Here is a 26,669-nt window from a genome sequence, read left to right on the forward strand (position 1 = left end):
TACAATTATAAAAATTGGCCTTGATGATGATAGAGAGGTTGATACATGAGAATAGGTTGTCTAGGTTTAGGATGGCTGGAGGGTGTGTGTGCAACCTTTTTTCTTGGAAGAAAATCCACCTGCAGTTATGGTAATCCTATTGCTTCCATAATGGCCAGATTTCATTATTCCTGTAGCATGGATAAACAACTTCGGGCCTGGCCCAGAAAGTATTATGGAGGAGGAGGCCCAATTTAATTGTTCGTAGGTGTACAAAAATTGAAGGTCCATCATTATACATGCGGGACTGGGCCATTGTCTCCTATAATTATTTGTGTGCGCCCACCGGTTGCTGTCCGAACCCCAAATCCCGAATCAAGTCTCTTCCAGAAGAAACCCAAAACCCCTCCTCTCCCTCTCTCTCTCTCTCGCGCTCTCTCTGTGTTCGTCTAACCTAAAACCTCGGACGTCCTCCTCTCGCGTTCTTTTTTCTTAATCAAACAACCGGACAGCGAATCGCAGCGATTCCACCCTCTTCTCCCTCTCGTTCCATCTTTCTCCTTCTGATCGCCATTCGAATCGCCCTGGAGCTTATGATCCCCATCCAGTCCTGATGCCGGCCGTCGCGAGAGGAGTTCCCCGAAGGGGTAACATTTCCTTCTCCCCTCTCCTTATCTTCTCTCTGTCCATGCTTGAAGTGGTTGTGGTATAGTTTTGATGACAAAAAATTTGGCAAATGAAGAAACCTATTGGGAATTTTAAAGGCCCTCCGTGATCCCCAAAGAGTTATATGCTATGTTTTATTGCTGAAAAAGTCTCTGGACTCTTTTAAACAGTGGACAAATGTGCTCTGTAACCTAGGTTCTGTAACGGAACTGAATGCTATCAAACATGGAAGTAATTCTGGAAGATATGCTGCTGATTTGCGGTTGGAAATGTGTTGAATATTCTATGATGCTCTTGTGCCCTCCAAATCTTCTGTGATGCTCTGCTCTTTGTAATGTTTTAGTCATGAAGTGAGCTTTAATTATGGGAGATAGGAGGAAGAAGTGTTGGATATTTAATGGCAAGTTGTAGCTATTCCGTTTTTCCAAAATATGATTACATGAGATTTACCCTCACGATGATAAGATAGAAGATAAGATGTATGGATTTTAAAGGACATACTTGTTCTCTTTATTTTTTTTCACCTTTGTGTTGTATTGTCATACTCTATAGTAATTTGCAAAATCAATTGGAAAATAATTAAGCCCATCAGGGTATCTAGGGGTGAAAATGGATTGGACAATATCCGTCTGGATGCATTTTCATGTCTGAATCTATTCGGATGTAGATAGAAATTTGAGCATCCAACTAATATCCGTATTCGCATTCAAATCCATCAAAAAAAAAAAAAAAAAGAGGATATGGATATAAATGGACAACTATTAGATTCATATCCAAATATTTGATTCTATTTGTAATTCTATTTAACTTTATATAGCATTCATGAATTTTTAAGAAAAATAAATGACCATATTAACATGCTATTAACTTAATTTATTATTCACTTAGTAATATCTTTGGTTCAGTAGCCATAAAGTTTCAATTATCTGACTTATATCTGTATTTATATCTATATTTTCAATATCTAATTTGTATCTGTATCCGTTAAAAATAAATATGGATATGAATTTTTGCATCTGATTATTATTCATATTTATTTTTATATTCGTTAAATAAAACAAATATGGATGTAGATATGAATATGCTAGCATCCGATCTGTATCAGATCCGTTTTCAGCCCTAGTGCCCTCTCTAAACAACATGCATCCTAAGATGCTTCCTCATTAGCTTTTGTCATATGAAACTCAGAAAAAGATAGCATACAAGTTCCACACTATGTACATGAGTTTGAATCTCTGACTTCCTTTTAACTATTACTTAAAATAAAGGGCCAAATTCTCCATAATACTAGCTTTCTCAATTCACATCTTTGGCTAATCAATAATTTTAAAAAATATCTCCTACTGCTTTTGCAGGACATGACCGACATGATCCCTTGTATATCTGTTAGGAAACAATCTAAAAATGTTAAAATTGTTTCCATACTAGTTTTGATTGAGCTGATTGCATTTTAGAGGAAGTTCTGTAGAGGCATATCAGCAAAAGAAAAGCCAATATTAGACATCTTGACACTATAAGCTTGTTCTTTTTATCAAAATTCTGGGGCATCAGATTATTAGGGATTGTTTGTAATAAACACATACACATTAACGCATAAACAAACACACACACGCACACACAATCTTCTCTATTTATTATCCATCTTTACATCCATCCTTTTATCAGTCTTTTGCTTTTAATTGTTTGGCTTCATTATGTTGTTCTTTTTATGTGTATTGTTATTTACTGATGATTTTTCCCTTCATACGCATTGTTGCATTCACCCAGTCATCACTCTTTATCAGTTCATTCCCTTTTTTGCTTCATGAAACTATTTCATTCTAATCATATGTATCTTTCATTATAAATTGAAGTTTTTCACTTTTCCCATGAGCTTGGATTAAATGTATAATATTCATGTTATTGCAGCTACTTCATCTCACTACTGAAGGTTATCTAAGTTCCATCTTTCTTTTTTCCATATAAATCTTTCGGCTCCTTTTAGATCAATTAATATTGAGGCCTAGTCTGTATGTCATACATTTTTCACAATTAATTAAGGCACAATAACTATAACTGTCTTGCAAAAGCATCACTTTTGGCATGCAGATATCCTACCTCACCAAATTTTTCACTCTAGACTTATACAGTGTTTGCAGAGCGAAATAAAAAGTATTATTCTTTGAACAGAGGAGTTTTTTAACTAAATTATGTGCAACTTCTTTGCTTTGATATTAAGCAAAAAATAATGTCTCTTTTCTGTATATTTGACAGCATTTATTGGAAGATATACTGCATTGCTTAAGTCAAATGTCAAAGGGAGATGGAAATCATTTGCTGCTTCAGTTCCCTCTGGTTCATATAAACCACAAAAAGGCCAGAGAAAATCAAAAGAAGAAAGGCGCACTATGATAGAAGCCTTTGTTGACACGTAAGACCACATTCTTATTTGCCAGTTATTTCCACTGGTTTGATATATCTTGAAAGCTCTCATAAACAGCAAGTTAATAAGTCTAAGTTTGTGTCTAGAAATGAGGTTCAGGGCATTGTTGCATACAAATGCTTAATATTTAATGAATTTCTTGATTTTCCATCAAGAACAGAAGCAACTTAGACATGAATTAAATTTCAATCACTGATTACAAATATTACTCCATGAATTATTTACACTTGAATGCAAGGAAATCCTTTTTAGAACCTTTGATGCTATGTCATTAGGAATATCTGACTCTACTTTATTTTGAATCTTTGATGAACCTATGCTTGCAGGTATTGGCAATGCATTCAAGACTTTTTATACATAGAACTAGATGTTAAAATTTGTGTGTAATTGAGAACAAATGACATGCATCTAATGATATCAATTTAATTTTTTGCAATCTGATGCTGAGTCAGCTATGATGAGTGGATCTTGTGTGAAAAGGAAGGGCCACTTTTAAGAAAAGGGAAAATTATGCATCTTTTTTCACATTCAATATAGTTAAACTATAATAGCACAGAGAGCTTTGCTATAGTTTATCTTTATTTTTCTAAAAGGGAAAATTGCACTTCGACCATATCAAATTTCAGACATTTGCATGTATGCCCCCTCTCCCTTCAAAAGTTTCAACTAGATCCTTCAACTTCCAATTTGAGTCAATGTCACCCTTCCTCTTGTCTACCTTGTAGCATTGTTAAAGGTGCTTGCAGAATTACCAAATTACCTTTCCCCTTATTTTTCCTTCTCTCTTTGAAATTCTAGTCTCTAGAATTTCAACTCAAATCAAATTGCCCACTGCCTCATCCACTATCACCATTGTCCCACCTTAACCAAGTATACAGGCACCCTTTGACTAAGCGCCAAGGCATCGAGCTTGGTGCAAGCACAGAGCAAGCTAAACATACTAAATCCATCTAGCTTGCAGTGTCCTCCAAACTCATTTCTTTGGAGAGCATGAGCACTTCATTAGGCCTTCTGTTGATAGTGCACCCATTAATGGTAGAATTCTAGGTGATGAGGTTTCTCTCAGCCATTCCCTTTGAACACCTTGTAGATGCTCTAGAAAAGGTTGTTCTAGATGAAGACAGAGATCTTGAGGCTGTTCTTGAAAGAGGGGAAGTGGGCCTTCTCACCTGCTTGGAGGGCCATGAGCTTGGTGTAGGCCTTGAGGGGGAAAGGATGATGATGGTGAGAATGAACATCTAGCAATAGATGAGGAGGGTGAGGCTGGGATGGTCCCTCTTGATGTAGGTGTGGATCATGGTGTTGTAGGTGAAGATGCTTAGAAGGTGGATGTGGGATAGGTTGCGGCTGAGAGGATGGAGGAGAAAGAGAGGGAGCTGGGGGCAGAGACGAGGTGTTTGTCAAGGGCCAGATCGAAGTGGGGGATGTTGATGCCTTGTTCCTCTCCAATATCAGCATCACATTACTCACCTCTCCAATATCACATGCTTGCCTTGTCAGCCTATGTTGCCACTGTCCTTTGGTGGTTTCACCTCATCCCACTCCAGCTTGTGTCCTCTTGATATTAGCTGCTCAAGATCACTGCCCTTAGTATCATCTTCTACTTCTCTATTGTCTATAGCAATACATCAGCATTTGCCGATCTCTTTTAATCAGACCATGGGGGCTGCTACCCTCTTGTTCATTGCCGTGTTCATCTAGCTAATCACCTCCTATTGCTAGTCCAGCAATTATGAGCCCCTCTTCCACCTATTCGGCGTCATTCTCTACGTTGGTTCCATCACCGATGGCGCCCTCAAGTTTGTCATCCATGGTATCCTCCATACCTCCGACAATAGGCACCTCAACTTTTACCCATTAAAACTTTTTCTTTTTTTTTTGGGAATAGTATTTGCTTTGTGGAATTGTTCTACATTTTTTCTTTGTGCCTTTTCTTTTTCAGTGGTAAGCTTTTCTATCAGTAGTTCTATTTCTCTTCATTGAAGTGTTGTTGGGAGTTAAATGTACATCTATATATACAGCCTTTTCTTTTTATCACCAATGCCACCAATGAGAGAGCACTACCACCGACTTTTGTTCACCACTGTAGGGAAGCACTAGTGCCGGAATTGCAAGTTGAAGACAGTCATAGATAAAAGCACCAACAACTGTAAATGAAAGGAGAAGATGGAATTGGGGATGGGAGAGCGATGGTCTGGTGGTGGTGGGACATGGAATTTGAGAAGGAGAAGGCAATGAGGAAAAAATTATAGTAAAGGGAAACTTGGAAGAAAATCTTGTCAACATAGGCATGTAGCAGTCATGTGCTAACTTAAGCTATAGGCTGGTTGATGGAGAGAATGGAAGGGTGACATTGACTCAATTGGAAAGTTGAAAGGTCTAATAGAAAATTTTTAAAGGAGAGAGGTGTATGTGTTTACACCTCATCTTAACAACTTCAGTGTATGAGTGCAGCAAGTGCAGCGGACAAAGTTAAAGGATCAGAATAGATCGAAGTCACGTGATCCTTGCTAGGTAGTCTGATCAGGACAAGTCTAGGAATATAGGCCGAACGAATAGGACTTGGCTGTGATGTGTGCAGGCATAGGCTGGAGGTTCTTTATTGTGTCTTGGAGTAAGATTTGGCTTGCGGTTGTGCCGTAAGTGGAGTGTATGGAATCATAGGCCGAATTGTTGGAATTGCTAAAGATTGTGATGAGCTAGTAGGGATGGTTAAAGAAACTCAACAGTTATTCAATATTTTTATTGTAAATAATGGATTGTACCAAGGTATGCTGAACCGATACCGCCGGTCGTTTCGGCCGGCTGACGGTACGGTTTGGTATGGTTTCATACCGTACCGAATCGACGATCCGAACCGGAAGAAAAAAAGAGAGAAATAGAGAGAAATAGAGGGAGAGAAAGAGGAAGAGAAAAAAGGAGGGAGGGAAAGGAGCCGGCGGGGCCGCCGGACGGCCTCCGACTGGCTGCCGTGGCCGTCGAAGGGCACAGTCCATGCGCGTGGCGCCGCAAGCATGAAACAGGGGCATCGTCCCTGTTTTGCAAATTTTTTTAAAAAACATGATTTTAAGTGAAGTCGGCAAATGATTTGCCGGCTTTACAATTTTTATTTTTTTTAAAAAAAATTCTTAAGTCGGCAACCCAGTTGCCGACTTTATAAGTTTAAAACAAAAAAAAAAAAAGAAAAAATCGAAATAGACGTCCGCGGCTCCGCCCGCTCGACCGTTCTCAGGCCGTCGGCGTCGGCTCGTCAGCCATCGGGAGTCTCGCAACTGAGGCACCGTCTGTCCGGTAGGTTCTCCGCCCCCCTCCGAGTGCTCTCTCTCTCTTTTTTGCTCTCTTGAAAGCCCTATCTGGCGATACGGAGCTCGAAAGTCCTCCGACGGCCGCAGCCGGCCACCGCCGGCCTCCGGCGGCTCCCACCTTCCTCCCCCCTCCCCTCTCTCTCTTTCTCACTTTCTGTTCTTTTTTCTTCGATACCGTCGGTGTACCGATTTTACCGGCCGAATCATGTCGGTTTCCTGTTGGTCCGATACGAGATGGGGTGTACCGGCCGGTTCGACACGGTATGGCAAACCTTGGATAGTACTCTGATGAGCTAGTAGGGATGGTTAAAGAAACTCAACAGTTATTCAATATTTTTATTGTAAATAATGGATTGTACTCCGAACAGGAAATCCTTTTGCCTATCAATGAAACCAATTTATCTATCTTTGCCTTTATTTTTAAATTACTTGCTTTTAGTTCCTCGGTAAGACTCTAATTTACTAGTAGGAATAGCAATAGAGTAATTTAACCGTAGTCCGATTATGCCCTATCTCTCCTTCTTTCACTTGGATAGTGTGACAGTAGCGAAGTCCTTAAAGGTTAGGACATCTGGATCCATGCTACTTCCATCATCATCCTTTGATCATTCTATTTTCGGCTAATCCAATGCTGGTGGCATGCCCTTGCATCTACTACAACCTAGCCACAAGACTTGTCACCCCTCATCTTGATAGATGGGAAGAAGAGACCAACAATGTGCAAGTGGCTGAGAGTTGTGGGGGTCAAATTGTAATCCTCTCACATATGGGACTTTTAAATCTCAGTTTTTCATTTAAAAGGGCAGAAATGACATCTTCACTATGATTTGGTTTCACTAGATTTGAGGGGGGCATAATTATTGGCCATGACTTGATGAAGGGCAGAGTCGAATCAGATTGGTGAATGAGGAGGTGATGGTAGGGTCAAAAGCATAAGCTAGAAGAGAGGTGACAATGGAGTGGTGGAGTGCATTATGTGTATGTGGTCCCTGGACTACACCATATTCCCTAAATGCTGCTATATATGGTCAAGATGCATCTGGATTGAAAAGGTGGTTTGCTTAGCACTTTGCAAATACATATGCAAAATGATTAGCATTATGTTGCAACAATATACGTCCTACTTATCATTGTGTAACCACATATGTGGCCCTTCTAGCAGAGCACAACCATATATGCTGCCACTCTTGTATAAACTCATGCAAATAGGGTAGGTTCAAGTTGATGGTTGGGTTGGATGTGACTGTCATATCGATTGGATAGTTGTATATTGATAATTTCAATAAGTTAATTATGCTATGATTATGACTCTCAAGTAAGTGCTAAGCAGGAAGCACTACTTGCTAGATTTATTGTTATTAATATTGTTATTATTTATTAAAAATTGTTCTATTGCTTATTGTATTCAATATATTTTATTCATTTTAAATATTTATTAAATATATATGTTAAATATTAAAATTGTTATTATTTATTAAGTACAATATGCGGCCTATATAATTCATATGCTATATGTGGTCCTTGGACTATCTGTATCAAAGTATGATGTATCAATGCCTATCACCCCATATTAGGCAATATTGTACTGTATCGGTACCAAACCAAGGCTTGGTATGGGGTACGTACCAAGTTTCGGTATGCCAAAATGGACCCTGTATCAAGTGTGCCGACACTATGCCAACATAGTATCGGTACACATCTAGCACCAAGATTGTGAATCTTGGCCTGCACATCATAACTGCCTTTTAAAACACTAACTAGCATAGGAAAGCGTAAACAAAATAGAGGATTCTCTTCCATTTTTTGGAAAATTGGTGCATAGAAGTCTCGAAATCTATGGTAGTTGCTTTTGTACCTACACCCGCAATTGGAGATTATGGGCCAATTTGAGTTGTCTTGGCCATTCAGTTTGTAATGGATTGTTGCGAATGGTTTGGGCAAGAGGTGTATGCAAATTAGGAAGCATTTAGCCAAAGCTTATAATGGACTTGAACATATCAAGCAGCTATTTTTTGATGATATATATGATGTATCTATTTAGTCAATGGCAAAATAATAAATTTTGCAAATTTGATCTGAGCTTGGCCTAGTGGAATCATGACATTGATTTTCCGGAGTTGGGTGTAGGCAGGATATAGTACAAAGTGGATGTTGCATTGACGTTGATTAAGGACTCTGGCCAGGGCATAAACTTTATCAAGTGATATATTTAGCATGTATAGTGTGTATGTTTAGGTTAGATTTGTAGCTTTAAGTTGTCCCATCCAAAGATTCTGAATCATAAATATAAAATAGACTTCTAATTTTAAGTTGGTATACGTATATGTCTGCTTATTGGGGCTGAAAATGGATAGGACACAGAACATATATTAGTACATCCATATTTCTATCCATTCTTTTTTGGCAATTTTTTATATGGCTATGGAAGTATGGATATTGATCAGTGCCTGTATACACTTTAGATGGATAAGGATGCAAATCAGATATTAACCTTGAAGATATGACTATGGATAGAAAATGGATGTTAAACTTTGTGCACAAGATATTTTTCCAAACTGTTTTATTAACTCAAAGTATACAGGCTCATTAGTCTTTTTATTATTTTTAGGAAAAAAAGTGATTGTATATAAAACAACAAAATAACTGCATCCACTTGATCACATGACTTTTTTTATTATTAATTTTTCACAGAAGAAGAGGTCCATAGGTTTATAGGTTCATAAAAAAGGATTTGTCGAAGGTTCACCATGTCGGTATCGGAGCTCAGATCGGTCGGTTGGCAGCACGATTCGGTAATGCCTCTACATCATTGTGCCAAGTTTGAACCGAAACAGCTGAGACAACGGGGGAGAGGGAGAACCAGAGAGAGAAAGCAGGAGAGAGATAGAAAGAGGGGGAGGGAGGGAGAGGAGGGAAGGAGGGGGATAGGCTGACGGCGATCGGTCATGGCCATCAGAGGGTTGGGAAGGCCCCTGGAAATCCCTCCCCTCTTCTGGATTGAAATAGGGGTGATTCGCCCTTGTTTCGATTGAATTTGTATTTTTGGTTGACTCACGGTGAAATACGGTTGCCAATTTCACTATTAGTCGGCCAAAAATGAAAATTCGATTGAAACATGGGCGAATAACCCCATTTCAATCCAAAAGAGGGAGGGACTTTTGGGGGCCTTCGTAGCCCTCCGACGGCCTCTCCCTCTCCTTCCCTCTCTCTCTCTCTCCTCTCTCTTCCTCTCTTCAGCTCTCTCTCTCTCTCTCTCCCCCCTTCTCTGGTCATCTGGGGGCTCTAAGAACCTCTGATGGCCTTGGCAACCCTCTGGCGGCCTCTCCAACCTTTCCCTCTCTTTCCCTCTCCCTCTCTCTCTTTTCCTCTCTTTCCTGCTCTCTCCCCTCCTCGTTGGTGTCTCATTTTGAATAGCGGAAGCCATTGGTATGGTTTGGCATGCCTCGAGACATGCAGTTCCATTTAGTTTGGTGAACCATGGTTAGCCCTCTCCCAAACATCCCTTATCCCCCAAATCAAAACCAAGTTAACTTGTGATTTGAATTCAGGTCTGTTGGTACAACTATAGAGGCTTTACCAACTTGATTAGCTTGAACCTTCAATCACATGACTCTGTTAGTGAATCCTAATAATTCTGCTAAATTGCACACTTTGGGTTAAATGGTTGACTGGTAAGGATGCAGAGCAGCAGATTGAAAACATGCTGATGTTGTCATTTATTTCTCATTGGAGTTTATGAGAGCTATATGAGACTAAACATGATGGAAAATGGATTTGGATATTTGAATACAAATTGGATATTTATGGTGTCTATATACATATCTGCTTTTTCTTGATATGGATATGGATATATGTTTCTTGAATCTCATCTCCATTGCATCAACAATATATGCTTATTAAGAATCAACCATTTTTAAGTTTATATTCTTGTTTACAGATTTTCCTTTTTCTGGACTTAGATCTTAATTACAATTACAAATTAATGGTCTAGACTGATAGAGGCAAACTTTGACCTGGTTCATTTTGGACATGACAATGTAAGGCCTCATGTTACTCAGGACAAAGCTAAACCAGATATGATTTTGGTCTTATGAATTGAAAACAAGGAAGTAGTCAACCAAATTATATTTCGAGAAAGTGAATCTAGGGATTAGAAGGACTTTGAACAACAACCAAATTTCATTCCGGAAAAGAAAATTAAGGCTAAGGATGATAATGAACCAATCTTAACAATATTTGAATATTGGAATCAAATCCAGGCTTTAGATTCCCCAGAGGTAAACTTTAATAAAGGTAAGGTTCTGTAACATGAACTAAGGTACTAAGCTTTCCTTGACATGAAACTAAAGGCTAGACTGATCATAGGAAAACCTCATCCAAATTAGGTTTTAAACCATCCTCTAACTAGGGATCAATGAGATACTCTGCCCTTTGTTCTTTGAGGCTCAAATTTGGCATAAACCTGAAAGTAGGACTTTAATAATACTTCTCATAAACAGGAGAAATTAAGTAGCGTCGATTATACATTGCCCAGGTTGGCTTTTCCATGCATTGAAATGGAGAAATTTAATGAAGCAGCAGCAATCTTGCCATAAACTAGTCTCAGTAACTAGTTGATTGGTCTAGTATAGTTTTTCTGGTACTAGTTCCTGAACAGAGAAATTTGAAGTGGCTTCTGTTGTTTGCATTACTTTCTAGTCTTGTTGGTTTTGAAAAAAGAAAAAGAAATAAAAAATAAGATATAGGTGCAAACATATGAAAAAGAAGAAACAAATTGCCAAGTGATCTTCTACTTCAACTTTTTTAATTCAATTCAAACAATGAAAGCTATTCTTTTGCCAAAATAGTGTTGGATGAAGGTAAGGTTCGTAAACCTAGTTTTAGTTTTTGATTCTATCATGCTTATAGAGTTTCTGTTTTAACGATTTCAGCAAATCCTCTCCAAGTTCTAGAGTTTTGATGGAAAAAATCAGGAAAAACTCAGAAATGTTGAAAAGAAAGAACAATAAAAGAAGTCATGATTAGTTATTACTAAACATTTGGAGTATGTTTTTTCGAGGAGAAAAAATCCACCCAAGGCACTTAAGACACCATCCAAGATTAAAAACCCCCTCCACTAGAGGGAGAAAAAACCTCTGTTTGGTATGAAGGATGGATTTAATGAAGGATTGATTGAATGAAGGACGGATAGAGAAGAATGGATGGGCCTTCTATTCATCTTTTTCTCGTGTATTTGGTGAAACATGGAAGGATGGATGAAAATGATTACTTTATTTGTTTGGTATAGAAAAAATGAGGAGAAAGATGGATGATATTTGTATGATATGTTTACTAGACTATGCTTTGATAAAAAAGTATTATTATTATTAATTTATCACACATATTTATATTAAAGAAGTATAATAATATTCAAACTTATAATCTTTATAATTTATAATTATATAAAATATAAATATTTAATTTAGTTTAATAAATAATTTTATACATCAATCATATATGAATTTATTTATTTATATATATTAATCATATAAAGAAACTAATTAATTTATAATTTAATTTAAATAGCTAATTTTATATAAATAGTTAACTAAAAGATAGTGAATATAAATAGAAAAATAGAAGAAGTGTTAAGGTCTTGTCAAAATATTAATTAGGGATAATTTTGTCAACGTAGAAACCCCCTCCTCATATGCTTCATCCATTTGTTCTTGTACTCTCCCAATTTGAGAGGATACAAATTGGTGGGCTAGGATAGATGGACAATCTCTTCTTTTCATCCATCCTTCGTAGAATTTTTTGAACCAAATAGTGAATGGAGGCTATCCATCCTTCGTTTCATGACCCAACCAAACAAGAGAGAGTGTCACCATTGAGGGATCACTCAATTTAAAAAAAGTCGCTTGTGATTGTGACATTAGGTTCTTTGTGTACTTTTGATTGCTTTAACTCGAAGATTTGAAGTTTATAATGCATATTACTGCAATTCATAAATTTTTCTGTAACTTTTTATGGCAAACACGTGTGTGTGTGTTACTTCTTGAACTTGAGCAATTCCCAAGCATTTTAATCCTTGGTGTATTCAAATATTTTCATCACTTTTACTTAGAATTCACAAGACATTTAATGGGTGCTTTCTTTTTAATGTTCTGAAGGTAGCAACTACTTAATTGAATACATGTAGTTATTTAATATTATATGTGATTTGGATGTTACTATGATTGATGGTGTCTTCCGTTTAGTATGCATTAGACTTACAAATTATAAATATTGTGTTAAAGGCCTTTTTGGAGGCCTTGGCTCATTAGAGGTAAGGCTTGTATTTATCCCTCTTTTAACTTGAGAAATATGAGAAAATTTACTGAATACTGACACTTTATTATATATGTATTTAGAGATGAAGAAATATGACCAAACTATGATAGTAAACACAAAAACAAAATTTTAAAAAGGCATCCATGTCTAGATTCATTAGTTTAGGCTTGGTGCCGTGGATACTGGACCAGAACTTGTCTTTTTCAGCCAAAACTGATTGAAACTACCAAAACTGATTGAAACAAAAACTAGCAGTTAGTTTTAGCTTGGATTTCATTGCTAGCAACCTGTATTAGTTGTTTATGACAGCAGAAAGAATGAGTAACTTGAAAATATACTCTTTTAAGGACTGGCTTTCAGTATGGAAAATGATGGTTCTTTAATCAGCCTGGACTTAAAATATCTCTGGACAACTCTTTGCTAAAATTTATCCTGACCTGATGTACAAAAACTAGAATTTGTGAGAAAAGATTTAGAACACCTTGCAGTAATATACAAAGTTGCCTTTAATCAAATGATTGGAGGCTGACTTTTAAAGCTGAGCCCCAAAATAGCTACTTGATGGGATTGAGACAATCCACCCTAAACAGGTTATTCGTGGTTAGATGATCAACAAGTTTTTCGAGTATTCTGGTTAGGTTTGACCTGAGAATCATTTATTTCACAAAGCATAGCTCTACTTTAGGTGATAACCTTTTACAGTTTCCCCAACCTTACCCTGTTGTGGAGCTTTTGTGAGAGGTAAATTGTAGTTACATCTACACATTTTGGAAAATGCTGCTCTCGGATTAGTATATTTAGTTTTGCAGTAATCAAGACTTTCTGATGTATGGGTCCAATCCATATTAGTTTGTACCTAACCAAGTTGACCTGTCTTGGACCATTGGGCAGAAAAAGAAACCTAAAACACCCTTACATGCTAGAATATTTTTCCTTTCCTTCTGTTTTTCATAGCACCTTCTCCTTCCTTCCCCTTTGACCTCTTTATCCCTTTGGCCACTTGCTTTCTCTTTTCTCCTTGTGTCTCTTCCTCCACTTCCCCATGAATCACCCTCCTCCTCTCCCTCACCTTTCAACAAAGTTTAAAAAATAAGACTAATATTACATAAGTCTCACCTTACATTTGTAGGATTTTGGCTTAGATTGTGCAGATTCAAGCTTGACACTTGTGAACCCTCTATGCTGGAGTAAGTTGGTGGACTAGATCTATTTTGTACAGTCATTTTCTCTTTTTTCCCCCCACAAAGAATCTCTATAAAGGCTTGAAAATATCTCTTAAATTTGTCATAGATTACCCTTCTCTTAGGTTTCTTTAAAGTGAACTTGCAATTGCTTTTGTTTGAAAATTGCCAAAAAAAAAAATCTATATTTAATTGTAGGAATGCTTATTGAGGGCTAGCCAAATCCTGGAAAAAGGTAATTCATTTGTAACCAATACTTAAAATTGTGAAAAAATATATATGGAAAATTTTGTTTTTTCTGTCTTTTTCTTGTTATTCTAAGATATTTTTGTTTAATTGAAAACTTAAATGATACTGGTGTATGATTGACAGCATTTTGGAATTTTTGACCTACTGTTAGAATTACTAATTAGCATAGATGCGGAGTGCTACACTGCGAGTCAGAGTTCAAAATACTTTCTTTCAATTCAAAATATGATAAGTAACCAAGAGTCAACAAATATTACTAACTAAATGTGAACAAGTAGCCATGATATCATATGAACCTAAAAAGCCAAACGGCACACTTTATATGTATATATATATATATAGTTTTGCCTCAATATGGCTGAAACCACCCACTTTGGTCCGAATATGGATTCATTTAACCAAAACTGATGAACGTGGGAATATGGCTGAAACCACCAAGTTTGGTCCCAAACTGGGTTTGTTTTGACAAACCGATGAATTTAACAAAGTCTAAGGTAATGGTTTTGGCTCAGTTCTTATTGAATGGCATCAGTTTCATCTGTAAGTTAAAACCTTTTTCCAACTCTCAATTCTTTATTGTTATAAAGCCTACATATATATCTTAGTATAAAAATAAAGAATTAAATATTTTGATAAATAGCATGTTGTGGTTTACATCTCTCCCAATGTTCATGACCTACATTACCCATATTCATATAAAGTTATACCCCCACCTAAGTTCTTGTTAGCTCCAATGATTGAATTGAACATAGAGAAAATGGAGAACTAGCATCCTTGGTCCAACTCTGTCTATAATGGGTAAGAATCTGCCATGGCATGAATGTCCTACTTGGACAGCTGATCTTTAAACAGATTGTAATGCCGCATTATGAGTGGATGGCTTTGTGGTAGTCCACATGGGGTATATGACCACTTGTGATGCTTTTAACTTCATGCACTTGTCCTCATACTGCCACCTATCTTTCTGATTAAATTTTAATCCTATATTATGCGAAAGCTGATCTTAGTGAAAACAAAACAAAAAAAGAAGAAAACATAACATAAATTGTGGTCTTTTTTGGATATCAGTATGATGCATGGCTGAAAATCCATCACTTAGATTTGCATTGCTTTAGACAAGCATTTGATAAGATTCTTGCTTCCCACAAGCAGACTTCTGTATTTAAATCCAATTTTGCATCCAACTCAGTTCAAATTACTGCAATTAAATCAATTTTTCTTTAAAGGTGGATCATAAACTGTAAACTTTGTTTCTTCGTTCTATTTTCTTTAATAAAGATATATGAAATCTTGCAATTACCAAAGAGTTCGATCATACTCAATACGATAGCAGCCTTTGTTAATCATAATTATAATCATTTAGCCTTTTTCCAACAATCTGGGATCGGCTTTATGCATTCTCATTCGCAAATATGACTTTTTTGACATATTTTTGTGACTGGCTGGCAACCTAACATCAACTCTTTACCTTTCATATGTGATAAATTTATTACTTTTAACATCATTTCATCTGTTTGTCATTGAATTATCAAAAGGGATACAATTTGATATTTTAGTCTTTATTTATGAATCTAGAATGGATTGAAGGAATATGAGTTGAAATTTGCTAGGTGAATTGGGGCTTATCCCATGTTCACAGTTTGACAATCCTCTTCTTAGTTCTAGGTTCGAGTCTTGGATGGTGCATCCCAAGTATTTGAACCTGAGTACTTGGAGTGCAGGTGGGTCCCCTCCCTTACTCTCAAAAAGAAAAAGAATTGAAATATGTAGGATGTGCAACATCTAAAATTGTTAGGGTTCATTTTAATGCTTGGGAGCCTATGGGGACTATGTTGCTTTTTCACAGGTTACCATCTTTTCGTACATTAATTTCATAGCCATAGAAGCATGAAAAACTAGTTTGTTCTTTTAACGTTGCAATACAAACAGTCATATGCACGTCTGAAGGGAGTTTATTAAGGTTTGGAGACATGCTTAGGTATGTAGAAGCTTATGATGTTTGCTCTTCAGGATCATTCTTCAAAAACTTGCATACCAAAACCAGCACAGCATTCGGAATTTTGAAAAGATCAGATACATTCTCTAGTAGCTGATCAGGATTTCAGTACTTTCATACATTTTCTCTCAACTCAGTTCATTATCTGATGATATTAAATAAATTGCGTATGCCTGTAGTTTATTTTTCTGTTGCAAACCCTGCATAGCAATGGTCCCAAACTTGCTGGATCAGTTGTTGTGATCACGAAACTTATGTTGGATATTTGATGCCTTGTTTTGGTGCAGGTACAAAGCCTCAAATGCAGGAAAGTTCCCTACTGCTTCTCATATCCGCCAAGAGATTGGTGGGTCTTATTATGTTATAAGAGAGATCATTCAGGAATTGGAATACAGCCATAAACTGTCCCTTTCAAACAAGGTTGAGGTAGTTCAATTGGAAAAAGCAGAAAAGGTCATTGACCCAAGTTCCGTTGCAAAAGAACATTTCTTGTCTAATGAAAAAAAAATCTTAACCTCTAGGACGACAGCAAAGACAAAATCCAATAAGAAAAGCACTAACCAAATCATGGTAGATGAATGCCCATCCCTGAAAGATGATGAAGCAAACATGCATTTGGTAGCAAATGAAGATAAAGCCATTGAGAAGCCTTCCATTGAAGAACCTGTAAGCCCTGTAGTGATGGTGGTTGATCCTTCTCAGGAGAGATTGCAAGATAGTGCTCAGGTTTCTAAGAGGGATCGAAACTCCAGTGCTTCCACTAGCAGCATTTCTAGTGAGCAACAAGTTGTCAGTTCTTCAAAACCCTCTGACCAGGAAGTTCATTCTTCAAGTATCATGATGTCTTAGATATTTAGTTTTCCAATAAATATGTAAGTTATTGCTGATAACTATGCACACTATGCAGGAGAAATCTTCAGTGTCTTTAAAGTCGGAAACTGAAATAAACATCTCACAGTCTGCTTCAGGACAAATAGAAGGCAATAGAACAGATATAAGCACTACCAAATTTTCTCGGGACATGGACAACTTAAAGGGAGTTGGGCAGATGGGAAATCATGAAGCTCCTAAAACAGAGGAACTTCATCGGTAAGCCTGTTATAAATATACCCTTATTGAAATTAGGTATACTTGTCTCTGACTCGGGTTCAGCTGCTATTCATTACTTATTCCGTGCTTTTTCTGTATTTGTTTCTTCTATTGGATTACTGTATTTTTACTAACCTTGATGTCACTTTGTGTTGCTCTAAACACTGGTTATGGTAATAGCATTTACTTCAAATTCTTATAAATACATAGCTATATAGTATAGACTTATGAAAATGAAATGTAGAATATTAATTTATTTTTTATTTTCTTGTCCAGTCTTCTAAAATATTTCTCCATGTTTATACAATGAGATGTTTAACACATTTTTGCTGATTTTCTTTGTTCAGTGAACAGCCAAGAAGTTCTGAGCATGGAGAAAAATCTCCAAAGACAGCAAGCTTTTGGGAGAATCTGAAATCTTTAACAGATGGTATTATTAACTTTTGGAAGAAAATGTAAATCTCATCCATGGTACCCCTTGATAAATGATCTATCAGGGTTCATGAGATGAAATGTGCCTTCTCACTGCTAAATGCTTTTGTTGCTTAATAGCATGGTGCTGTTGTGAAGGGTATGTGCCATTTCTTTTCTGAATGTTTTACTGTGAAAATTGTCTTAAAGCCAATTGCTCTCTTGTTGTTACTGAACAATGCATTAATTGTACTTCTTTCTTTAACATCTAGATTCATTTTTCCCGCGTCTCTTCATCTAAAACTAATATGTACTTGCTTATTCTTCCTACATTTCTACTTACCTTGTTTACCTGTTGATGGCTTTGACAATTGGAGCTGCAATGTCAACGTTGATCCATGCTACACTGAAGTGGTGTAAGTTCCATATCTTGGTGAGACCTGAGGTGCTGCCTTTCTATCCACAATATCTCAATATAGAACTATGACTTAGAAGTGTCTGGCAAGTTGTGATAATAGTAAAATGGTGTTGGATAATGTTTTACTACAATGGCTAAATTTGTGGTTCGTATCCCAAGAAAATGTAATATTATCTGTGGAGAGCTGCATATTATGCAATACAAACTAAGAATCATGTATTACCAAATTTCTAATATATTTGTGAAAGGCTAATTGAATGATAATAATTACCATTAGGTATCAGAATTGATTTTAGAACTTTATAACATGAAGGTTATGCTATCATTTGCGCAAATCGGTTTTGCTGGTTGATTTCATTTTAAATGTTTGATGTATGAAAAACAATATTATGATTTTAATGTAGCTAAGGTTTTACATCTCATGGGATGGTGCTGTTTCAGTTTCTCATAGAACGAGATGTGCTGCCGTCCCATCCTGTCCTATCTCAGGGGATGTCTTAGGATGTTTCGATTAAAATGCTGGGACAATCCTGTTTCAACACATAGGATGGTACTCATTCTAGTGTCTTGTAGGATGTCTCATTGGAATATGAATTTTTGAATATAATAATTTGTGAATGATGTAATTATCATTTACTCCTTTTCAAGAGATAATAATCTAACGTTCTAAGAGTTTGATATGTATTAACTATAATTTATATAACAAAATAAATTGATCATTAAATTAATTTAAAATTACAAAGAAATATACAAAAATACAGATTAAAGTTCGCTGTTTGGATAGCGGTACTATTTTATTACAATATTGCTATACGGTTTAATATGGTATGAGACACTATATCGAGTTTTGGTTTGATATGAGACATTATATCAATTTGGTATTAGTATGATACGCCTTGCATCAGACAGTGTGGGTAGTGTAGCAGACTATAGTACATACTTTCTTTTGGCCCCAATTTTTTTACTATCTATTCATAAAAACTAACAAAAAACTAAATAGGATGTGGATATTATTGCAAAAAACGTACATGTGAGGAAGCATTCTTGTTTGGCTAATAAGAATGGAAAAGAATTGCAATAGAAATCAAAATGGAAAGGGAATGGAAGAAAGGAATCAGAATTGTTATTCCTATTCTATTGTTTAGTGCAAAGATGAAAGAGTGCACAAAGAAATAATTATTTTTAATAATTAATTAAGCTAGTTTCATTCTAATAATTAATTAAGCTAGTTATGTATTAGAGGGGAATTGATTTTATAATAATCTTTTATATAATGTTAATTAAGGAATAGAGCCAAATTTTAGAACAATATTTGTTATTATTAATTTGGAGAATTTGCATAATATTGTATGTCTACACAATCAACTTTTAAGTAACAATTCTTATAATGTAGTTATGGTTATTATTTTGCATTTTCATTGCTTACTCTTATGTGTCTATTATCTATATATACAATTTATAGTTTACTTTTGCTTCATATTTTTGTTTTTAATTAATGCATAGATTTTTAGATTTTTCTAATTATCGTTACTGTTATATTTTCCCTACACTCTAAATTTTCTATTTTATTTTTTTATTTTTTGTCTGTAATTTATTTTTTTCCTTTGTATTGTATTATATCTATTTTGGCATTTTAAGTTTTCATTTTTATTTCAATTTTATATTTGAAGATTATATATTTATATTTTTGGTTAATACACTTGGTCTCTATTTTGTTTATTATTGCATATTTTTAATTAGCATATTGAAATATTTTTTTGGTGTTTTAATTGCTTTGGTTTTTTCTTATATTTTCTACTACAGTTTTATTTTATTTTCTATTTTTTCTATTAGATAATTTTTAATTATTTAATTATACATTTAGTGTGTAGTTATATTTTAATAATATAATTACTTCTAAAATTTGATATAAAATGTTGTTAATTGGTTCATATCAAAAATACACTTTATACTATAAGTCTATAAGAATGTTATATAATTTATTACCAAAATAAGACCCATTTCCATCCAAATGGAGTGCCCAATTTTTTTGTTCGACAATGGAATCATAAATTTCTTTATTCCAGAGAATCGCGTTAGCGTGATTATGTTGCTTTTTGCCTAAACCAAATATTAGAATGGGTCTAAAGCCAGAATTTTCATCCAATTCCAGCCTTCTTTTCTTGAATCAAAGGTAACATTAACCTTTTTTATCGGTGAATGTGACGTGGTGTTGATGAGCAGCCTATCTCCTTAGTGTTGAATCTGCGGTTGGAGGTCCATTTATTGAAGAATATAGGTATTGTTTTCTTTTGTACATCGAAACATTTGTTTTCCCCTCTAATCTTTGAAGAGAAAAGGAGCTCGGGAAAGATAAATGTTACACCTGAAAAAGGGTTTACTGATTGTATATCTTGATGAGGGTGATGAAAAATTCCAAAATTGAGCTTTCGGCAACTGCGTGAAATGGAGGAACCTGCAAGAAGGGAACTGAAAGCTACAATTTGATCACTTCTCACCTGCAAAAGGTTTACTGAGGCAACATCTGAAGCAGAATAACTTGATAGTGTACGGTAATCACAGGCCAAAAGCTTACGACTTCTCAATGAAATATTACCAAAGGAACCCATGTTTGTGAAGTGCGCAGCCTCATTGACGTGTAAATGTCATCTGATGTCTGTGCAGCATTTGAGGGGTAGATTTCATCTGCAGTATTTAGGAGGCATCAGCTGATGACACCATGCATATTGTTGCCTTTGCCTGCGCCCACAACCTGTGAAGGTTGATGTGATCTTTAGATCTCTCGTGGAACTGACAATTTTTGATCCCAAAGGTTGTTATCTTCTGAATCTCTCTTCGCGTAATTTTTGAGGTCAAATTAGAAATGAGGATTGTAAGCAAACACTCAACCTCTCCTATTCTCCCCTTTCCCTTTTGCTTTAGTTTGGTTGTTGTTTTTTTCTTTTGTTTTTCTTCTTTTTTTTTTAATGAAAAATTTCCCCCCATCTTCATTCTCTAAGCATCTCTGGATTTGCATCTGGTTGGAGTTGGTCTGTCTTCACAGATCTTCATTCTCCACTTCGAGCTTATCTGATTGTAGGCATGACTGGTATTTGGCGATATGTGAATCCAATATATCAGGCCAGTAAAATGCTACTCCTTTGGAAAGAGGGAGCTGGGAGAGAGAAGGTTGGATCCCTTAATAGTGACAATGTAATTTGTGGCAGTATGTGTCATGGATTGATGCATGCTTGATGGACATTGCTTTGTTTTCAACCCAACCAACATTTTGAGTCCAATAAAGCCAACTCAGGGTTGGCTGAAGGAGAAAAAAAATCTCCATATATTTTGTATGGAATTGCAAATATCTCTTGTAATTCGAATTGCTGCAATGTGCATTTTGCACATTGCTGTAACGTGGTCCATCCTCTTAATTAGTCAGGGCTTGCTAGAGGTGCCTACTTGTCAGAAGTCTTAGAAGTCGATGCGGTGCTGTACATGAGAAGCCACGTACTCAAATTACCTCCCAAACCAAAGCCTAATGGTGGATATCAAGATCGGAAATCGGAAATGGCGCATCATGCTGCATGAGAAGCCAACGCACTCGACCAGTCCAAACCGATCCCATTCTTATTTGCATCCTTTTTTTTCCCATCTTCCAATCCAATGAGTGGCCTAGACCCTCATCATTTTGGGCTGGACAAGCTTCAGACCTAATATGAGATTGTCGAAGCAGGTGCAGTAGGGGATTGTGTCAGGAAGATATATTGTTTTGGATTTGAGGACCAGCATTGGACACCACTTCTCTTCTCTTTAGCGATTGCAGACATTGCGCTTTGCTCTCTAGTTGGAGAGTGCAATAGTAAACAGATTTGGTGAACTTTCATGACTTCTACGAGTTCAGAGTTGTAGTTGCGGTGCGATTCTGATGATGCCATCATGGACGGGAAATGTTCTATTGCTTATGAGAGATGTGTAGAAGGGAAAAAACCCGACTTAGGTTCATTAGAAAAGCAAAGGAGAAGCTTCTTCTCTCCATGTGTGGTGAGGCAAAACATCAAGGTTTTTTTGAAACTTAATTCTGACACTAGGTACACTCTCAAAAGCTCGTAGAATAACCTTCAAAACTGATGCAGTTCTATTCAAATTACAGATTCCAAAACATCAGCTACCAAAAGAAATAGCACCTCCAATAATAGTGGGTCATCTTGTTTCAGGCCTTATAACAGTAGACCCAATTATTGTGCAAGAAGTTCCATTTCATCTTATTAAATGCCTTTTCAAAGTCAAGCTGGCAAAGAATCTCTTTCATGACAGATTTATTGCAGTGTGATATTACTGCAATATGTTACTATCTCATAAGCGCGTATGGAAATCATTAGACACTAACAAAATTAGAGTGGAACGTGAAGGTTAATGGGTATGCAGTTCAGGTGGACTGATAGAGAGGGTGGAAAAGATGTGGAGGCAATCGTACGATACATGATTTGAGAATTTAGGGAAGAGAGAGGTATTGCTATTGATCAACAGTGGGAAGGTCTGGCATGTGACCTCTCACTGAGTTGTGGGCATTAAATCTTCTCACTGCAGAATGCAGCATCAAACTTCATGTGTTTGGTGATGGATATGGGGGTGTTTGATGATGGATATGGTGGAGTTGTTTGTTGAGCAAGACTTTTTGGATGGTAGAGCATCCAGTTCAGAGAAACAAGTCTAACATATCATAGGAATGGCTTGTACTCAAATATTTAGTTGTGGCTTGGGGGTTTCATCACCATTGTTGCTGCAAGTCTCCGGTCCACAATGAGTTCGGCTGAGATTGGATGCTGATCTGGAGCTGGAGCATCGGAGAGAATTTGAAAAAAATAGTATCCCTCTCTCTCTCTCCCACTCTCACCATTCTTTTTTTTTCCTCTATTATTCTTAAGCTCCGGCTAACTTAAACATCGAAGGATTCCTCATCAGAAAATCTCTAGCGAGTGTGGACTTTTTTTCCAGATTCTCTCCGATGCTTCAGCTCCAGATTAGCATCCAATCTCAGTCGAACTCATTGCAGATCGGAGACTTGCAGCAACAATGGTGATGAAACCCCCAACCACACTCGCTAGAGATTTTCTAATGAGGAATCCTTCGATGCTTAAGTTAGTCAGAGCTTAGGAACAATAGAGGAAAAAAAAAAGAATGGTGAGAGTGGAAGAGAGAGGGGGATACTATTTTTTCCTTCGAAAATTAGTCTTACCTCGGGATCTCCTGGGCACCTCTTTTATATTCGGGTGGAGCTATAGATTGTTAGCCAGAATAGATAGGCCGTTAAGTCTGAACTTTTAGGCCATTAGACCACATTTTGACAGTTTGTTAGGATAGGGAATCCTTTCACTAACTTACAAACTATAGTTGTTAGTTGTGGGTGTTAGCTGCAGATTTGTATCCACATTCTGAAAGTTGTTGAGAGATTCTGATAATTGCCCATGTGGTTGAGTAAGCTAGCAGTTTGAGGAGCTCGGCCTCTAGAGCTTGACCTTTGGAGGTTGGCTTTTGAGAGCTTGGCCTTTAGGAGCTCGACCTCTGGAGCTTGGCCTTGGGAGGTTGACTTTTGGGAGCTCGACTTCAGAAAGTCGGTCTTCAGAGGTTGGTTTCGGGAGCTCGACTTTTGAAGCTCAATCTTTAGAGGTTGGTTTTTGGGAGCTCGGCCTTTGAAGGTCGGCTTCTAGAGCTTGATTTTTAGAGGTCGGCTTCTAATGAATGCAGCCTTAAATTATTACCTTGGCCTCGACCTCAACCTTAGGTGCTCACAAACCTATGGACTTGCAAAAAAAAATGAAAATAGAATGATGGATGAGGGCTTGAAAGTCTCTCACTATGAGAGCTTTAAGTTATACGAGTTTCTCCCTTTGAAAGCCTCTTCTTCCTTTGTGGTACTTTAGCTCTGTTTATGTAGGTGTGGAGTAAAGATCCATTATAATTAGAGATGAGAATCAAGGGATGAGACATAACTCTCTCCTTAAGAGCCATCATCTCTTTTCTTTATTTGGATTTAAATATATCATAATAATCATTCTATTTCTAGATTCTTCTTAATTATAAAGTTGTAATTGCTCGAAATTTAAATCTTTATAAAATTACTTACCATGTATCTATCAATGATAAAAAGACTGATTTATATGCCATATCAACCATCATTCATCCCATTGGAAGTATTGGATTCAATCCAATAGCTAAATATTTGTTGCACAAATCTATAAATATGATATATCACACACACACACACACACATATATATATATATATATAATATAATAGATATTTTTTTAATAACAAACATCAAATATATATAAATTGAGCTGGCTCACGAGCTGTGCACAGCTCAAACTAATGTTATCAAAATGAGCTTGCCAAGCTCGAGCTAAACTATAACACAAGCTAGCTCACAAATGCCTAGATACTAACATTAGGAGTAAAACATCCAGTACCAGTACATAAAAATATATAAAAAAAGAATGTGTACATCAAAAGCCTTTAATAAAGGCTTGGGATCAATTAAAAATAAAATATCAATGTTGTAAGATACTCAATTGCATGGCATTCAAATTATACTATAATGAAGACATAAATATTTCTTTACTAATACATAGTGCTTCAAATTTAATTTATTTAGCATAGAATATTTTCTTCAGCACGAGCTCATCATAGACATTATTATTTGTGTAGATGACACTTGCAGATGGTTGACTATCGTTTTCATCAATTATGTTGAAAAATAAATAATTGCTTCCACTTTAGAAACAAGTACTATGTTTAGAGAACTCTTCTATTGCCTTATTGGGGACTTAATTTGTTTGTGAGTATTATTTAGTATATTTACCCATGAAGATCCACAATACCTATTTGGTTCATAGGTTATGGTTTTACTACTTTATCTTGCAAATTTTATTGAAGTATATGATAAGAAATTTGTGCCTTTATCTTGCAAATTTTATTGAAGTATATGATAAGAAATTTGTGCCAAACACATTATTTTGTATGTGTACTTGGATAGGTTTCTGTATATTCATGTAGTTTAATTAGGACAATAGCAAAAAGTGATCTTCCTAATAGCATTTGTTAAAAGGAGAATATGGTCAAAAAAATACCTATAAAAGTTGCAGCAAGTACCTCCCAACATCTTTAATTATCATAAAAGGTGGCGAAAAACATCTTCATTTCATTTCATGGAAAATTTAAATGTAGGAATTACAAGTAGAACTAGGGCAAATTCTCTAGTACTAGAAGAGAAAGGTTATAGGCACTTTGCATAGTCAAAGAGAGAAGCAAAGCCATTTAGATTAGTTTCATGATCCCTAAACATTGTTGGCTCCAACCCATCTCCTTCCTCTCCTTTCTTATCCCTACCTTCTCATCCATCCCATCCTCGCCAGCATCGTTCATCTTATTGGTCTCTACTTGACATCAGCTCATATTTCTCATATTTCTCATGAAGAACCCCTCCTAATAGAAAGGAAAAAAAATCATTGTTAAAAAAAAAATTCCAGTTGTGGACTCTACACCTCTTATTTGACTTCCACATATTCAAAATTAAGGCTTTATTATTCCTTGCTTTTATTTCTCCATTCTTAGAAATAATAAATTTTTGTTACCAAATAATTTGTAAAAAATAAAATGGTTTAATTGTATATGTTCACTCTAGTAATTTTCATATTTGGTTTTCTGAAAATGATAATAGAAAACAAGAACAACATCAGAGAGGACTAATGCTAATCTTATTTGTCTTGTTTTATTCATTTCTTCTATGAAGATGAGATAGGATCTCTTCATCTAATTTACTCCAGATAAACTTGTTTGGTATTTCATTTGTTGTTGAATTATTTAAATGGTTTCTTGTTTTTCCTTTATTATGAAATCAATAAAGAAAAATATTATAAAATCATCCAAAAAAAAATCTTGATGTTCTTCTTATTCTAGTCATAGCTATTACAATTTGAGTCAGGATCATTTGCCCTGAATAGAATAAGGAGGTGTCAATGGAAGGTGGAGGTTTATAGTACACCAACTTTCAAAAAATATGCTTTTTCATAATATTGTTAATAAGCAAATATTTATGCTTTACGAACTTAAACAAATGTTTAGAATGTTCATCCTACTAATAATATCTACTTTTCCCTTGCATTTTCATTAAATATTTGAAAAATGATATTGCCATTTTCATAATATTTTCAGCTACCAAAAGTTTTACTTTGTTGTAGCATAACTAATGAGTAATTTTTAGTGTCAATTTGGAGGATAATGGATTACTATGTGAAGTAACATTTTTCTCTTATTTTTGAAAATATGGATAGAAGTGTTAAAATCTAAAATATTCAACTCAAAATTTGATTTGCTCCAATATCACAATTGCACAATAGTTGGATTTGGTCCAAATCTAATAATATTTTTATAATCTTTTATGATTTATTCTTAAAATAACATAAATTGTTTAGTAGTTTGGTAAAATAATATATCACACCTAATGAATGAGTGAAAAATAATAGTGGCAACCTTCACGTGATCTAATTGTATCACATCATATAACTTGTATGCAAATAAAAGCATCATGATGCATGGGCCTATTATTCTCATAATTGAGTGGAATAATAAATTATATATCGATGTTCATGTTTTCAAACTT

The 26,669-nt window shown here is 35.8% G+C and overlaps 1 protein-coding gene across 3 annotated transcripts; it reads left to right on the plus strand.

Annotated features, from left to right (window-relative positions):
• The first annotated feature begins 327 nt into the window (after positions 1 to 327).
• LOC105042492 (uncharacterized) lies at positions 328 to 18,298 on the plus strand. Of its 3 annotated transcripts, XR_012140977.1 has the most exons (6): positions 328 to 626; positions 2,899 to 3,055; positions 16,398 to 16,942; positions 17,031 to 17,199; positions 17,547 to 17,770; positions 17,988 to 18,298. XR_012140977.1 is itself a non-coding variant. In XM_073256570.1 (5 exons), the coding sequence occupies exons 1-5, from the start codon at positions 593 to 595 to the stop codon at positions 17,656 to 17,658; spliced, it is 1,017 nt and encodes a 338-aa protein (XP_073112671.1). In that variant the 5' UTR covers positions 328 to 592; the 3' UTR covers positions 17,659 to 17,881. The 3 variants fall into 3 exon arrangements, 2 of the variants coding, with proteins under 2 accessions (XP_073112671.1, XP_010918029.1); XM_073256570.1 differs by lacking the exon at positions 17,988 to 18,298 and having other exon boundaries at positions 17,547 to 17,881; XM_010919727.4 differs by lacking the exon at positions 17,988 to 18,298 and having other exon boundaries at positions 330 to 626; positions 16,398 to 16,899; positions 17,018 to 17,199; positions 17,547 to 17,881.
• Positions 18,299 to 26,669: the final 8,371 nt, after the last annotated feature.

Source organism: Elaeis guineensis, chromosome 4, assembly GCF_000442705.2.
Source record: "Elaeis guineensis isolate ETL-2024a chromosome 4, EG11, whole genome shotgun sequence".
Classification (NCBI taxonomy): domain Eukaryota; kingdom Viridiplantae; phylum Streptophyta; class Magnoliopsida; order Arecales; family Arecaceae; genus Elaeis; species Elaeis guineensis.

Coding starts and splice junctions, on each gene's coding strand:
- LOC105042492 (XM_073256570.1), top strand. CDS start 593: ATGCCGGCCGTCGCGAGAGGAGTTCCCCGAAGGG. Junction 16,943..17,030: donor CCAGGAAGTTCATTCTTCAA/GTATCATGATGT, acceptor AGAAATCTTCAG/TGTCTTTAAAGTCGGAAACT. Junction 17,200..17,546: donor AAAACAGAGGAACTTCATCG/GTAAGCCTGTTA, acceptor TTCTTTGTTCAG/TGAACAGCCAAGAAGTTCTG.